Source organism: Corylus avellana, chromosome 7 (genome assembly GCF_965113065.1).
Source record: "Corylus avellana chromosome 7, dhCorAvel1.hap1.2, whole genome shotgun sequence".
Lineage (NCBI taxonomy): Eukaryota > Viridiplantae > Streptophyta > Magnoliopsida > Fagales > Betulaceae > Corylus > Corylus avellana.
The window spans coordinates 19,318,317-19,332,332 of record NC_142496.1 but is presented as its reverse complement, the minus strand read 5'-3'; the positions used below and the strand labels follow the sequence as shown (position 1 = coordinate 19,332,332).

Below are 14,016 nucleotides of genomic sequence, written 5' to 3'. Positions count from 1 at the left end.
TTCTTTATTCATATATATATATATATATGATATCAGCTCCAAAATTTAAATCATAAAAGGTTAAGGGTAGATGAGGGGTTCCAATCAATCAGAGGAAAAATAGAAAGAAAAAGGAAAATAATGGGAGGTTCCTATAATTCCTTGAAAAGTGGCAAAGTCCTGAAGGCTGAAGCCTTATAAATATCCTCGAACACTCCTCTATCAAAAGCACAAGCCTTTGATTCTAACTTGAGAGCTAAGAACTCGAAGAAGATGGAAGATTACAACATTTTCAAAAACCTAGCAATCTCCTCCGCTTTACTGATTCTCTGTGCAGTTATCAGAGTTGTTTACACCATTTGGTGGAGACCCAAAAGCCTTGAGAAGCAACTGAGGCAGCAGGGAATCAAAGGCACCTCCTACAAGCTTTTGCATGGTGACATGAAAGAGATTAAGAAGTCCACCATACAAGCATTGTCCAAACCCATGACCCTAAACCATCGGATTGCTCCACGTGTCTTACCATTCTTTCATGAAATGGTTCAAAAATATGGTAATTATAATCAAGTTTCATCTCCCTCTCTCTCTCTACTTTTCTGCAGTAAATATGAAAAAATCTTTGACCAAATTCATGTTTTTGTTTTGTGTTTAATTAAAAGACAAGAAACTGATTCATGAGTGAATTGTTCTAGGAAAAGTTTGTCTGAGTTGGATTGAAACAAGACCCAGGCTGATAATCGGGGACCCGGAGTTAATCAGGTTGATATTAGCAGACAAGAATGATGAGTTCGTTTCTCCGCCATTGAATCCTCTAGTGAAAATTCTCCAACAGGGAGTGGCAACCTTGCAAGGAGAACGATGGGCCAAGCGCAGAAGGCTCATCACACCCGCTTTCCATTTTGAAAAGTTGAAGGTAATTTTATCATGTTAGAATATAAATTAAATGATTAATTTTTTTTATTATTATTAATTTAAACTTTTGAAGAGTTTTTAAAATTTTAACAATGATTTTTGATGATTGCACTAATTACAGAGTATGGTGCCAGCATTTTCAACGAGCTGTGTTGGGATGATTGACAGATGGAAGAAAATGATTGGTCGCGAAGGATCGAGTGAAATAGATGTTGCACAGGAATTTCAAAATCTTGCCGGGGATGTTATTGCTCGAACAGCCTTTGGAAGCAGCTATGAAGAGGGAAAAAGGATATTTGAACTGCAGAAAGAGCAAGGTGTATTGGTGATTGAAGCCTACACCAACATTTACATCCCAGGTTTCAGGTGCAATTATTGAACCCATTGTTTAACATTAATCTTATTATGCATAATTAATTGGGACCATTTTCAAGGTCTACATCTAGATGTGTCACAAGTTGTTTATTAAAACATAATTTGGTGCACTTGTTGTTGACAGAAATATTTATTTACTGAACCTTTTGAAAGTGATTTGTGGTGAATGCCCAATAGCAATTGGGCTGGGGGAGTGGGGGTGTTTTAGTTGATCCAACAGTCTACAACTAAGGGAGTAATACATGAGCACAAAAAAGGACCTTTTTGTTGTTCTATTTCTTTATGTTTTGTTTGGATAAGCACAAGTAGATGACCTTATTTTTTATACCAACCTCGAATCTGACACGAACCCAATTCACGTCGTGTCAATTCACGTCAACCCAAATTAACCTATTTAATGAATTGGTCTATTTCAGGCTAACTCATATAACACATAGGTGACCCGCATAACTTGTATAAATTAAATTAATTTTTTTATAATTAAAAAACAAAAACCTAAAAGGCTAAAATTCACATAAGTGTTTAGTAAAAACAAAACCCAACTCAAACTTTTTAGTAAACAATGGGTTATATGGGTCAAGCTGTGTCGAATCAACCCAACACAACTTGTTTATTAAATGGGTTAGCGCGTTCTGTATGCATGTGTTTAATTATCCCAACTAGTCATAATTCAAATGCTTAATTATTTGTGCAGATTCTTACCCACAAAGAAGAACAAAAGGAGATATGAGATAGATAAGGAGATCAAATCAATGTTAAGGAAAATGATCGCCGGAAAAGAGCAGGCAATGCGAAACGGAGAGTTTGGCGACAATGATTTACTGGGCCTACTGTTGCAATGCAAGGAAGAGTCTGATAGTGGTATGACAATCGATGATGTAATAGAGGAGTGCAAGCTGTTCTACTTCGCCGGCCAAGAGACCACGGCGGGCTTGCTGACGTGGACAATGATTGTCTTGTCTATGCATCCCGATTGGCAACAAAAGGCAAGAGGCGAGGTTCTTCAAATCTGTGCCAAGAGACCACTTGATTCTGAAGCTATAAATCAACTCAAGATTGTATGTTCCTTTCTCATGCCTCCTTGGAAAATCCTTCTATATGTTTTGTTTTTTTTTTAAAAAAAAATAAAAAATAAAAAAAACTTCTTTAGACCCCTGAACTACGACGCATTTTGAGAAAACTCCTCAAAATTCAAAAACTTTCAATTTACACTCCTGAACTTTTAATTTTAATCAATTTACCCTTCTATTAGTTTTAGCCATTCTTCTAACGAAAATGCTTAAAAAGACCAAATTACCCTTCGAAAAAAAAAAAAAAAAAAAAAGAAATTAAGAGTAAATCTAGAATTTTATAAAAAAAATATGGAGTATAAACGTCATTTTATCACTTTTAACGTTTAAAATATGGCTAAGAGTTTTTGAATTTTGGTGAGTCTTCTCAAAGCGTGCGTGAAGTTGCCCTTCTTTTTCTTTTTCTTTTTTTTTATCTGAAATAGACGTTTAAGCTGGAAAGAGTATAGAAATAGAGATTCAGTTCATGCTAAAAAAAAATAAATAAATAAAAAAAAATAAAAATTGGTAAAAATAGGACATGAATACCTACTGTTAGTATAAAGGGTGCTACTTAAAAAAATATTATCTATTTATCTGACTATTGAAATCCTATGAGGTTCGTACAAAAATATATTAATTTAAACAAAGAAGTTTTTTAAATGTTAAAAACCACCTCCCCTAGTTTCTCCTCCAGAACTTGCTTTCCCCTTTCATTCATGTATAAAAAGGTGACTATATTTTATCTTCATTTATGAATGAGAAAAAAAGAGTAATTGACCCTTCGAAGTTGAGTAAATAATTAATATGCGATTTACAGAAATTTAGAGTATTGGGTATTTTATTTCAAATAAGAAAATTATTATGGAATTAAAATCAGAATTAATTCTTATTTTGGATGATAGAAGTGATAAATAAGATAAAATTCTCATTGAGAGTCTCTAATCTAGCTTATAAATAAAGAGCATATGTATTCCGATACAATTATGCTAGAGTAATTCAATACAACACCGCCCATCCCCCTCCTATCCCCCAATCCTATGTGGCTTAGTCTCTATGCTCAAATAATTAACCAATTTTCATGCACCAAATGTTGTGTACGTGAGCCACTCTAATAAGATTATGGAAGATGAGTGTGATATATAACATTACTCTTAAGGCGTACATTGAAAAGATACCCCTATTCTAAATTTAGTTGATTTTAAGCTGCTGAAATTCTTTGATTCACTTGGAAAATGGTCAAAATATAGAGCTTAGAGATAACCGGTCACACAATCTAATTACATGCAGGTACAAATGATATTGTATGAAGTGTTGCGTTTATACCCACCTCTCACTTGTCTCTATCGACACACTCGGCAAAGAACAAATATTGGTGGCTTCTCCATTCCGGCCGGGGTTGACTTGACCTTGCCAATACTGTTTCTCCACGATGATCCAAACTATTGGGGCAAAGATGTTGAGAAATTCAAGCCTGAGAGGTTTTCTGAAGGGGTTCGCAAAGCTTCAAAGGATGATCAAAATGCCTTCTATCCCTTTGGTTGGGGCCCAAGAATATGTCTTGGCCAAAATTTCACCATGATTGAAGCAAAGTTGGCTCTTGCAATGATTCTTCGAGATTTTTCCTTTCAACTCTCACCCTCTTACACTCATGCTCCTTGTTCTCTCATTAGTCTTCAGCCACAATATGGGGCTCCAATCATCGTACACCGAATCTAATAATTAAGTGTTTCTATTGGCCATGTTTGTGTTCAGTTTCATGTTTATGTCTGTTTTGCTCAGTCAAGTCTGTTGGTTGTGTTTGGTCATGTTTGTGTTCAGTTTCATGTTTATGTCTGTTTTGTTCAGTCAAGTCTGTTGGCTGTGTTCTATTACAATTCAATAAGTTGATGTAACGAAGGTTATTATGATTAATTATTAATGAAAAGTGTTCAATTCCTATGGTAATGTTTAAGAGATGAGACTTTCTGTAATAGATTTGGTGAGACTCTTAATTCATATGAGCATCTAGATATTAGCCATTATCGAGAAACTTAACAGCAATGACTTTTGATGTTGTGATCATTTACTAAGAAGAACTATGTCGTTGCTAATGAGAATTCTGGACGAGATAATTAACTACAATGACCCTTGAACAACATAATTAAAGACCTTTATCAATGACTCAAAATGCCAAAATTCTTGAAAATTAATGTCCACTTCAAACTTTCAAAAAGTTGCAATTGAGTCCCTCAAGGAGTAACTCAATCGGCTGTGAACCACGCCTCATGAAGCGGAAGTCACTAGTTTGAATCCTCCTCTCCCTTCCCATGTGTGAACATGTCAAAAAAAAAAAAAAAAAAGTTGCAATTGACCATCCAAATTACCCATCCCTTTCATTAGCTCCGTCTGTTAAGATTTTCTATTATATTTGACACCAAAGGTGGTCAAAGGCGCACGGTCATGGATTTCCCTAGCTTGGCCGTGGTCAATGGCTAGGGAATTATTATAATTTTTTTATTTATTTTAGGGCATAAATGTATTTTCACATAGATAGGGGTATAACGGACATTTTACCAATTTTCCATAAAATTTAACGAAAGATCCTAAAAAAAAAATAAGTGAAAGGGTTAGGTAGTTTGGGGCTTAACTAAAACTTTTTTTAAGTTTGATAGAGATATTGCAATTTACGATTTTTTTTTAAATAATAATAATAATAGTGATTAAAAAAAAAACCTGAAATTGCGATTATCCTTTTATCAAAAGGCTCGGCAATAGTATCAAAGACAGACGCATAAACCACTACTAATTAAATGAAGAAAAGATAATGAAAACTCACTTATCATATAAAAACTCAAACCAACTCTCCTCCAATTCAAGGAATTTGCCCATCCACTGCAGATCTAGAGCTCCCTCACTGGAGCCATAAAAGAAGTCGCCCTCGTTGAAGCTAGCCTGTGTGTTCTCTTCTCCCTTGGAGGCACCCTCTTCACTTTTATTCACCATATTCTCCATCTCCATTGCCTTTGCTTCTTCAGGCTGAGACTCTACTATGAAACCTCTATTTTGTCTCTGCTTCTGCTTCTTCTTCTTGCTCAAATGAGAATTCCAATAATTCTTAATCTCATTATCAGTCCGACCTGGTAGTCTTCCAGCAATCAAAGACCATCTAAATATTCATCAAAATTAATTGAGCTGTAAATCCCCGCAAGCAAATATATCTTCAATATATACTGTTAAAGTAAAATAATTAAATTTTTGTCAACTATAGTTTTTAAGACAACTGATGCATGAGAGTCAGAGGTCTTTGAACCGTGGTTGCTAACTCTTTTCTCTTTCTACCAAAAAAAAAAAAAAAAAAACACTACAAGTCTTTTAACCTTTATGTCACATAAAAGTATTCTTTCAACCAAAACACCAAAAACGCCTCTTAAAAAAGGTTATCAAACACTAGCAGAATAAGCATGCAGATGAAGAACAAGCTTACCTGTTTCCTAAGAGTTTATGAAGTCTAAGTATTAAGTCCTCTTCTTGGTCAGATATATTGCCCCTCTTAATATTGGGTCTAAGATAATTCATCCATCTCAGCCTGCAACTCTTCCCACATCGATTAAGACCTGCAACAATGTCTAACTCATGCTCAAACAAAACATTAGCTAGAAGAATACCCAGAAGAGAAGAGAAGAAAATGGACATATTTTTATTCCTCTATAATATACACACTCCAGCAACTACAAGCGACCACCAACTCTCTAGAATATAGCTCTCTACAAGCAACATCAAACAAACATATTCCAGCAAACCACTGGGAATCTCTAATGCTAGACAAAGCAACTATCTACAGATTACACCAAAATTCTCTAAACTAACAACAAATGAGCAACTCACCTCTATGCAGACTACACCATCTGCTTTGTACAAAAACAACAGCTCCTAAACACCCCCTTCTATTAACAGACACCAAGATCCATTAAAACAAAATATTTTGAGAGATACCCCAACTGCTACAAATAGCTACATTCTCATTAGTTGCCTTAAATTTCCCAATCCCCATAACTCTGTTTCTCTTCCTCCACATGTTATAAACTGCTGCACCCCGAGCCAAGTTGCAAATCGTAGCTTTTAAGCTCCTACCCCTCCATTCCCTAATCCCCTTACTTATGATTTCCTTCCAGCCAGTAGGAATATCAGGTTGGATGCATTTATCCAACACTTAACCCTCCAAAGTCTTCTACTAAAGCCACAATCAAAGACTAGGTGATGTCTACATTCAATGAAATTTCCACAAAACAAACAATTTACCTCACATTTAACTCCCCACAAACAAACAAACAAACAGTTTACCTGCATTAGCTGCAACTTTCTTCCATCTCCTTGGCCCATGGATTTCAATGACTTTTGCCAGTTTTTGGTCCTCTTCAGCTGTCCATGTTCCTCTGTTAGCATCTTTCTTGTTGCAACGACTGCTCAAAGGATCCATTGTCGATCGTTTCTTCTATGTGCAAGCAAGACAAGCTACCAAATTTCTACTTTGAGAGACATATACAGAGGGGGTTTAATAGATGGTGAGATATGCGTATATCAATATCGTAGCTACCATTCTTCGAGAAGAATTTGAACCCCAACTAACCATTTATAGACGAGCGTGAGATTTGGAGTAAATCAATGGAGCCTTGAGTTGAGTAATTTCCCACAAGATATCTGTGTTTGTTTGATGATTGAAGGATGAGGATATCTAGTATGTGAAACATCTATACAAAGAATAAAAAACGAAAAGTATACAGATCAATCGCGATCGTTATCATTGATATGCTTATTTACATGTGGGATTTTGCGTCTTTCAAGTGCTTGGCAAGTATGGAATGATGACAACAAAAAATGAACGATTTGATGACAACAAGGGAGTCAAATGTAGATCAAAATAGCAGTCAAATTCATTATAAAGTACACTCGACTGTAAATAATTGCTGTTGTTGGTTAGATTCATCGGTCAGAGGAAAATGGGTGATGCCTCTTCGCTTGGATCCACATGATCCTTTTGCTTCCCTGTCACAGAGAATTCTGCGCCTCATTATGGTTTTTTTTCATTCTTTGTTCTTGTCAAGGGCATCACCCACTTGGAAACTGTCATGGATTAAAAGTCTGGGACCCAAATGTGCACATGGAGCTCGACTCCTGGACACATGATGACATGAATAATTTACCAAACTCTGACAAAAAGATTAAAAAAGTTAGACAACATACGTGCTGCTTATAATGTTCTATTCCTGACACTTCAAAAAGTTGCAGCTCTTCTACCTTAAGTCCCTAAACCCCAGAATTAACTAACCACTTCGTACATAAAAATTTAAAATTAATTTTTTTTTTTTTTAAAAAAAAAAAAGGAGGAAATCATATCTATCTCCTAGATTTTCATTTAATCTTTCAATTTTCAATTTCAAGTATACAGTTGGTAGGTTTTGCCTAAGTTTAAAATATGTCACTCTATCATTTTACTATCAAAGTTAACAGTTTGTCATGTCCTACATGTCTCATTTGACACATCATAAACATTCTAATACAATGACATGTCAACAAGTGTTAAGTCATTTATAAAAGAAAAAAGAAAAAAGAAAAACATTAGTCTGACGCGTAGAACTTAGATAAACACAAAACCTAAGAATCAGGGATTGAAGCAGAGTTTGGTATGGGCAGGGACTAAGGGCCAAAAATTTTAGTGGGTATGGGCCAATAGGCAAAAATAAAAAAATAAAAATACCTTATAAATTTTTTTGGCCCATAAAAAAAAAAAATTACCTTATAATTTTTTTTTTTTTTTTCCCCTTATGTTGAGGGGCATGGCCTACACCGGCAAGCCCAAGCTCCGTCACCGCTAAGAACCTAAAGAGTAAACGTATAGTAACAAAAAACTTTAGTTCGGTTGGCGTGGCATTGCATTGGATTATTGAGATAAATCTTAGCGTGTCAAATAAGATACATGTGGTAGATGACAAATTGTTAATTTTGATAAGAAAGTGATAGAGGGGTCTATTTTAAACTTGGACAAAACCTAAGGGCCTAATTCTTGAAATAGAAAAATCAATGACTAAATGCAAATCAAATAAAAACCTAAGGACTAAATATAATTTTTCCAAAAAAAATAATATTAATAATTGCCATTGTTCTCTTAAATATACTAAAATTGTAGCCATAAAGTCTTGTTTTGATTTTTTTTTTTTGGAGAAATGATAATTTTTATTCCTTCAAAAGAAGTAATACAACTAAAGCAAAAGCTCTAAATAAGGAGAGCTGATTGCTCTAAGGTAACAATATTATAAATGGAACCAGGGATTTCCTCCATCCAAATGTGCTTAGTGGCACAGTTGAGTCCGAACTTCGCTAGGCCATGAGCCTCCGTATTAGCGTCCCGCTTCATGTGACATATCATCCAACTACGCAAACTCTGTAAAATCGAGCGGGCATCATCCACAATCGGGCCATAGGGTCTGAAATTACTCCTGAGATCCCTAAAAGTTTGGACAACCTGTAAATAATCGCTGTCAAGGATAATATCCTGTAGCCCCAAGTCCCTACTAAATTCCATCACCACCAGTTCTGCCATTGCTTCCGCAATCACCGGCTCTTGGAGGGCATTGATTCTCTTGCTTTGGGAAGCGATAACGAACCCTTTATGATCCCTGAAAATTACTCCACAGCCTAGACAAAGTTTTTGACTATCCACGGCAACATCCCAATTTACCTTGTAACGACCAAAAGGAGGGTTTTTCCATTTTTCCAGTACTGTAGGTTTTGTTTGCAATGGCTCATCCGGGTCCTCTCCATGAAGAAACTGAAAAAATGTTGCACTTGCCTCTTTGACAATCCTATTTGGGTTGGTGAACGCCCCCCCCCCCCCCCCCCCCCCCATGCACCACAACATTACGATGTGCCCATATTCTTTTTGCGATTAAAGCAAAAAGGTTCAACTCCTCTCTGCTGCATCTCGTGGTCAAGCTTACCAGCCACCACGTCAATGAAAGAAGGGCTTTGCACTTGTGTCTTTTCACACACCCCCTAAACATCCATCGAAGAATGACATTCCAACAGAATGTGTTAGAAGAGGTGACTTGCATTTCCTCTTCAACCTTACCGTGGGCCCCAAACAATGATGGTCACTTTTACACCCATACCTTTTGACTTAAGCTTCTCTCTCTCACACGTCTATTTTGTCCCTTCTTTATTAAGCTTCTTCTAGAAGCTTTGACAAAATGGCTTGGTTGTTAACAGGTTGGAGCCATTCGGTCTTAAGGGGGAGAATGCAGCAACATTAGTTGAGAAAAAATAGAGAGAAAGAGACTTGTGTTGCAGAGGGAAGAAGAAATACACCATTTTTATTCAATTTGATCTCACATTTGGAATGCTGAAAAGCTTAGAGAATTTTAGATAATATTTTCTCTTTTGTATTTAATTCTCTTTTGAGTGAGATTGGGGTGTATTGGGGCTTTTGGATTTGAGTGGTTTTGTTTGTACTACTCTTTGTACTCCACTCTTTTGTTTGTGAATTTCTCATGGATCGTCTCCGCCAGTGGATGTAGGCTTGTTAAGCCGAACCACTTAAATCTTGGTGTCTTGCGTGGTTGTGTTAATTTTTCTATTCTATACTTTTCTACTTCTTTGGTGATCTTGGATTTGCATTTGTCACCACAAACTGGTATCAGAGCTCGGGTACTTATTTTGTGGGATGGCTACTGCAAAATTTGAAATAGAAAAGTTTGATGGTCAGAATAGTTTCAGCCTTTGGCGCATCAAGATGCGAGCTTTATTACGACAACAAGGCTTGGCGAAGATTTTGGATGGCGAGGTGCCATCAACATCATCAACGGAGGAAACGAAGGAACTTGAAGAAAAAGCCCACAGTGCAATTTTGTTGTCTCTTTCAGACGGAGTTTTAAGAGAAGTTGCCGATGAAGAAACAGCCGCTGGACTTTGGAGAAGCTGGAGAGCTTGTACATGATGAAATCCCTCACTAACCGATTGTATTTGAAGCAACGATTATATACCCTCAAGATGAAAGAAGGTATGCCTCTTTGTGATCATCTTGATGACTTTAATAGAATTATTTTGGATCTGAAAAATATTGGTATTAAAGTAGATGATAAGGATCAAGCCCTGATTTTGTTGTGTTCATTACCGGATGCCTTTGATAATTTTGTTAATTCAATGTTGTACGGTAGAGATACTATCTCCTTAGCTGATGTTAAATTTGCTTTAAATTCTATGGAGTTGAGGACAAGATTGAATAGTAAAGGTAGTGATAATCAGGCAGAGGGTTTATTTGTTAAGGGTCGTTCAGAAAATTCTTCTAATTTTAGAGATCGATCCAGTGAGAGGGATTTGGGTAAAGGTAAATCAAGAGGTTGATCGCAGTCCAGGTCAAAGAAGAAAGTAAAGTGTTACTACTGTAAAAAGTATAGGCATTATAAATTCGAGTGTCCGAAGTTGAAAAATAAAGAGGAAGGTGACAAGCAAAGTTCCTCTTCTATGGCTGATGTTGTCGAAGGAAATTCTAAGGGTTCAAACCTTGTCCTTGCAATTACCCTTTCTAATGATCATGCTAACGACAAGTGGGTCCTTGATACTGCTTGTACATTTCATATGTCCCCTAAAAGGGATTGGTTTACTACCTATTATTCAGTCAATGGTGGTTCAGTCTTGATGGGAAATAATATCGCCTGCAAGATTGTTGGTATTGGTACAATCAGAATTAGGATGCATGATGGGATTGTGAGGACTTTGACGAATGTTCGACATATACCAGATTTGAAGAAAAATCTTATTTCATTGGGCACTTTGGACTCCCTTGGATACAAGTATTCCGATGAAGGTGGAGTCATTCGGGTTAGCAAAGGCTCATTGGTTGTAATGAAAGGTAACAAGGTTGATGGCCTCTACTTTCTTCAAGGTAGTACAGTAACAGGTTCTGCTGCTGTGTCTTCTTCAAATGATCCAAATTCAAATACTACCCGGTTATGGCATATGCGGTTGGGTCATATGAGTGAGAGGAGTATGTCAATCCTGAGCAAACGGGGTTTGCTTTGTGACCAGAAAACAGGATCTCTTGACTTTTGTGAGCATTGTGTGTTCGGGAAACAATGCAGAGTCAAGTTCAGTACAGGCATCCACAGAACAAGTGGTACATTGGATTATATCCATTCAGATTTATGGGGTCCCTCTCAGGTTTCATCAAAGGGTGGTGCTCGATACTTTATTACAATAATTGATGATTATTCGAGAAAAGTCTGGGTGTATTTTTTGAAGAAGAAAAGTGATGTGTTTGTCACTTTCAAGCAATGGAAGACATTAATTGAGAATCAGACTGGCAAGAAAATCAAGCGACTCAGAGCAGACAACGGTATGAAATTTTGTGGTGGTGAATTTAACAAATTCTACAAGGATGAAGGAATCGCTAGACATCGCACAGTTAGTCATACTCCACAACAAAATAGGGTTGCTGAGCGAATGAACAAGACTCTCTTAGAGAGAGCACATTGCTTACTTTCAAATGCCGGGTTGTCTAGAGATTTTTGGGCTGAGGCAGTCAATACTGCTTGCTATTTGGTCAACCGTTCTCCATCAACAGTCATTGATTGTAAAACTCCTTATGAGGTATGGTCTGGTACTCCTGCTGATTATTCATTTTTAAAAACTTTTGGTTGTCTCGCTTATTGTCATGTAAATGATGGTAAGCTTCAGCTTAGGTCAAAGAAATGTATATTTCTAGGCTATGCAGATGGGGTGAAGGGATATAAATTGTGGTGTTCTGATCCTAAATCGCCTAAGTTTATAGTTAGTAGAGATGCTGTATTTGATGAATCTGACATGCTTCACCCGAGAAATGAGTCTATTGTTTATGCAGGAAAGGAGCAAGGTTCTAGCAAGGATGTGAAGCTTCAGATGGAGGCTTCACAAAGGGTGCGAGATAACACTCAAGGTCAGCCTGTTACAGATGTTCATGATTCTAGTTCTGATGATGATGATCCACAAGAAGAGCAAGAGACCAGTATTGCGGCTGGTAGACAGGGGAGGCAGACTAGGCCACCTTAGAAATATAGCTATACAGATTTGCTAGCATATGCACTTACTGTGGCAGAGGACACTGCAGTCCAGGAGCCTTCCACTTACTCAGAAGCTGTCACAAGTAGTGAGTTTGCTCAATGGGTTGTTGCTATGAATGAGGAGATTGAGTCTCTTCATAAGAACCAAACATGGGAATTGGTGAAATTGCCTAAAGGCGCTAAAACTGTTGATTGCAAATGGATCTTCAAGAAAAATGAAGGAATCCCAGGTGTTGAAGATGCAAGGTTCAAGGCACGTTTGGTAGCAAAGGGCGCGTACCACTGTCAGAGAGAAGGTATGGACTTCAATGAAGTTTTCTCTCTTGTTGTGAGACATAGTTCTATTTGTGTTTTGCTTGCCATGGTTGCTCTAAATGATTTGGAACTTGAGCAACTTGATGTGAAAACTGCATTTTTGCATGGTGAGCTTGAGGAAACCATTTACATGCATCAGCCATAAGGGTTCATTGCTGAAGGTAAAGAAGATCATGTTTGTCAGTTGAGGAGGTCATTGTATGGTTTAAAACAATGTCCAAGACAGTGGTACAAGTGCTTTGATAGCTTTATGATCGGACATGGTTACACAAGAGGTAGCTATGACAGCTGTGTGCATTCAAGCAATTGTCTGATGGTTCTTTTGTTTATTTGTTACTCTATGTGGATGACATGCTTATTGCTGCTAAAAGCATGTTGGAGATTAAGAGATTGAAATCTATGTTGAGTGATGAGTTTGAAATGAAGGATTTGGGTGCTGCGAAAAAAATCCTTGGTATGGAGATTCATAGGGATAGAAAAGCGGGAAAGTTGTACTTGTCACAGAAAAAGTACATTGAAAAAGTACTTGAATGCTTTGGTATGCATAACTTTAAACTAGTGAGTACTCCACTTGCAGCTCATTTCAGACTTTCAGCAGCGTCAGCTCCACAAAGTGAGGAGGAGGAGCAGTTCATGTCGCATATTCCGTACTCCAGTGCAATTGGGAGCTTCATGTATGCTATGGTGTGCACTCGTCCAAATATTTCACAGGCAGTCAGTGTTGTTAGTCGCTACATGGTGAATCTGGGCAAGGTTCACTGGCAGGCAGTGAAATGGATACGCTCTTATTAACGGGGCGCTACAAATGTTGGTTTAATCTATAATAGAGGCAGTGGTATCAGTTCCAGTGTCACTAGCTATGTTGATTCAGATTATGCTGGTGATTTGGATAAAAGAAGATCTCTGACAGGTTTTGTTTTCACTCTCTTGGGGTGTGCCATTAGTTGGAAAGTGACTTTACAGTCAATGGTTGCTTTGTCCACTACGGAAGCAGAGTATATGGCAGCAGTAGAGGCAGTGAAAGAAGCAATTTGGCTCAGAGGTTTGGTTAGTGATCTGGGTTTGTAGCAGGATGAGACTGTTGTATTTATGATAGCCAAAGCGCAATACATTTGACCAAAAATCAAATGTATCATGAGAGGACCAAACACATTGATGTCAGATATCATTTTCTTCGGGAGGTCGTGACACAAGGTGATATCATAATGAAGAAAATTGCTACGGTGGAAAATCCAGCAGACATGTTGACTAAGCCACTTCCGATCCTCAAGTTCAAGCATTGCTTGGGCTTCATTGGTGTTTGTCGTTTGTAA

The 14,016-nt window shown here is 37.3% G+C and overlaps 3 protein-coding genes across 3 annotated transcripts; 1 reads left to right on the top strand and 2 right to left on the bottom strand.

Annotated features, from left to right (window-relative positions):
• Positions 1 to 80: 80 nt before the first annotated feature.
• On the top strand, positions 81 to 4,262 carry LOC132184813 (cytochrome P450 CYP72A616). Its single transcript, XM_059598584.2, has 5 exons — positions 81 to 532; positions 672 to 892; positions 1,013 to 1,257; positions 1,961 to 2,324; positions 3,606 to 4,262. The coding sequence occupies exons 1-5, from the start codon at positions 253 to 255 to the stop codon at positions 4,032 to 4,034; spliced, it is 1,539 nt and encodes a 512-aa protein (XP_059454567.2). The 5' UTR covers positions 81 to 252; the 3' UTR covers positions 4,035 to 4,262.
• An 805-nt stretch (positions 4,263 to 5,067) lies between these two features.
• Positions 5,068 to 7,433, bottom strand: LOC132184523 (transcription factor MYB114). The gene is made up of 4 exons (XM_059598191.2): positions 6,925 to 7,433; positions 6,639 to 6,820; positions 5,782 to 5,911; positions 5,068 to 5,463 (listed from the first exon to the last, which is right to left on the bottom strand). The coding sequence occupies exons 2-4, from the start codon at positions 6,772 to 6,774 to the stop codon at positions 5,130 to 5,132; spliced, it is 600 nt and encodes a 199-aa protein (XP_059454174.1). The 5' UTR covers positions 6,775 to 6,820; positions 6,925 to 7,433; the 3' UTR covers positions 5,068 to 5,129.
• A 1,135-nt stretch (positions 7,434 to 8,568) lies between these two features.
• LOC148584631 (uncharacterized) lies at positions 8,569 to 9,201 on the bottom strand. Its single transcript, XM_088518547.1, has one exon. It carries the CDS (start codon positions 9,199 to 9,201, stop codon positions 8,569 to 8,571), a length of 633 nt encoding a protein of 210 aa, XP_088374673.1.
• Between the last annotated feature and the right edge of the window lie 4,815 nt (positions 9,202 to 14,016).

What these genes read in the sequence shown, in the direction of transcription:
- LOC132184813 (XM_059598584.2), top strand. Translation starts at nt 253, where the DNA reads ATGGAAGATTACAACATTTTCAAAAACCTAGCAATCTCCTCCGCTTTA. An exon ending in TCCATTTTGAAAAGTTGAAG is followed by an intron (nt 893 to 1,012) that starts GTAATTTTATCA and finishes CACTAATTACAG; the next exon opens with AGTATGGTGCCAGCATTTTC. An exon ending in ATTTACATCCCAGGTTTCAG is followed by an intron (nt 1,258 to 1,960) that starts GTGCAATTATTG and finishes TTATTTGTGCAG; the next exon opens with ATTCTTACCCACAAAGAAGA.
- LOC132184523 (XM_059598191.2), bottom strand. Translation starts at nt 6,774, where the DNA reads ATGGATCCTTTGAGCAGTCGTTGCAACAAGAAAGATGCTAACAGAGGA. An exon ending in GAAAGTTGCAGCTAATGCAG is followed by an intron (nt 5,912 to 6,638) that starts GTAAACTGTTTG and finishes ACATTGTTGCAG; the next exon opens with GTCTTAATCGATGTGGGAAG. An exon ending in CATAAACTCTTAGGAAACAG is followed by an intron (nt 5,464 to 5,781) that starts GTAAGCTTGTTC and finishes ATGAATATTTAG; the next exon opens with ATGGTCTTTGATTGCTGGAA.
- LOC148584631 (XM_088518547.1), bottom strand. Translation starts at nt 9,201, where the DNA reads ATGGGGGGGGGGGGGGGGGGGGGGGCGTTCACCAACCCAAATAGGATT.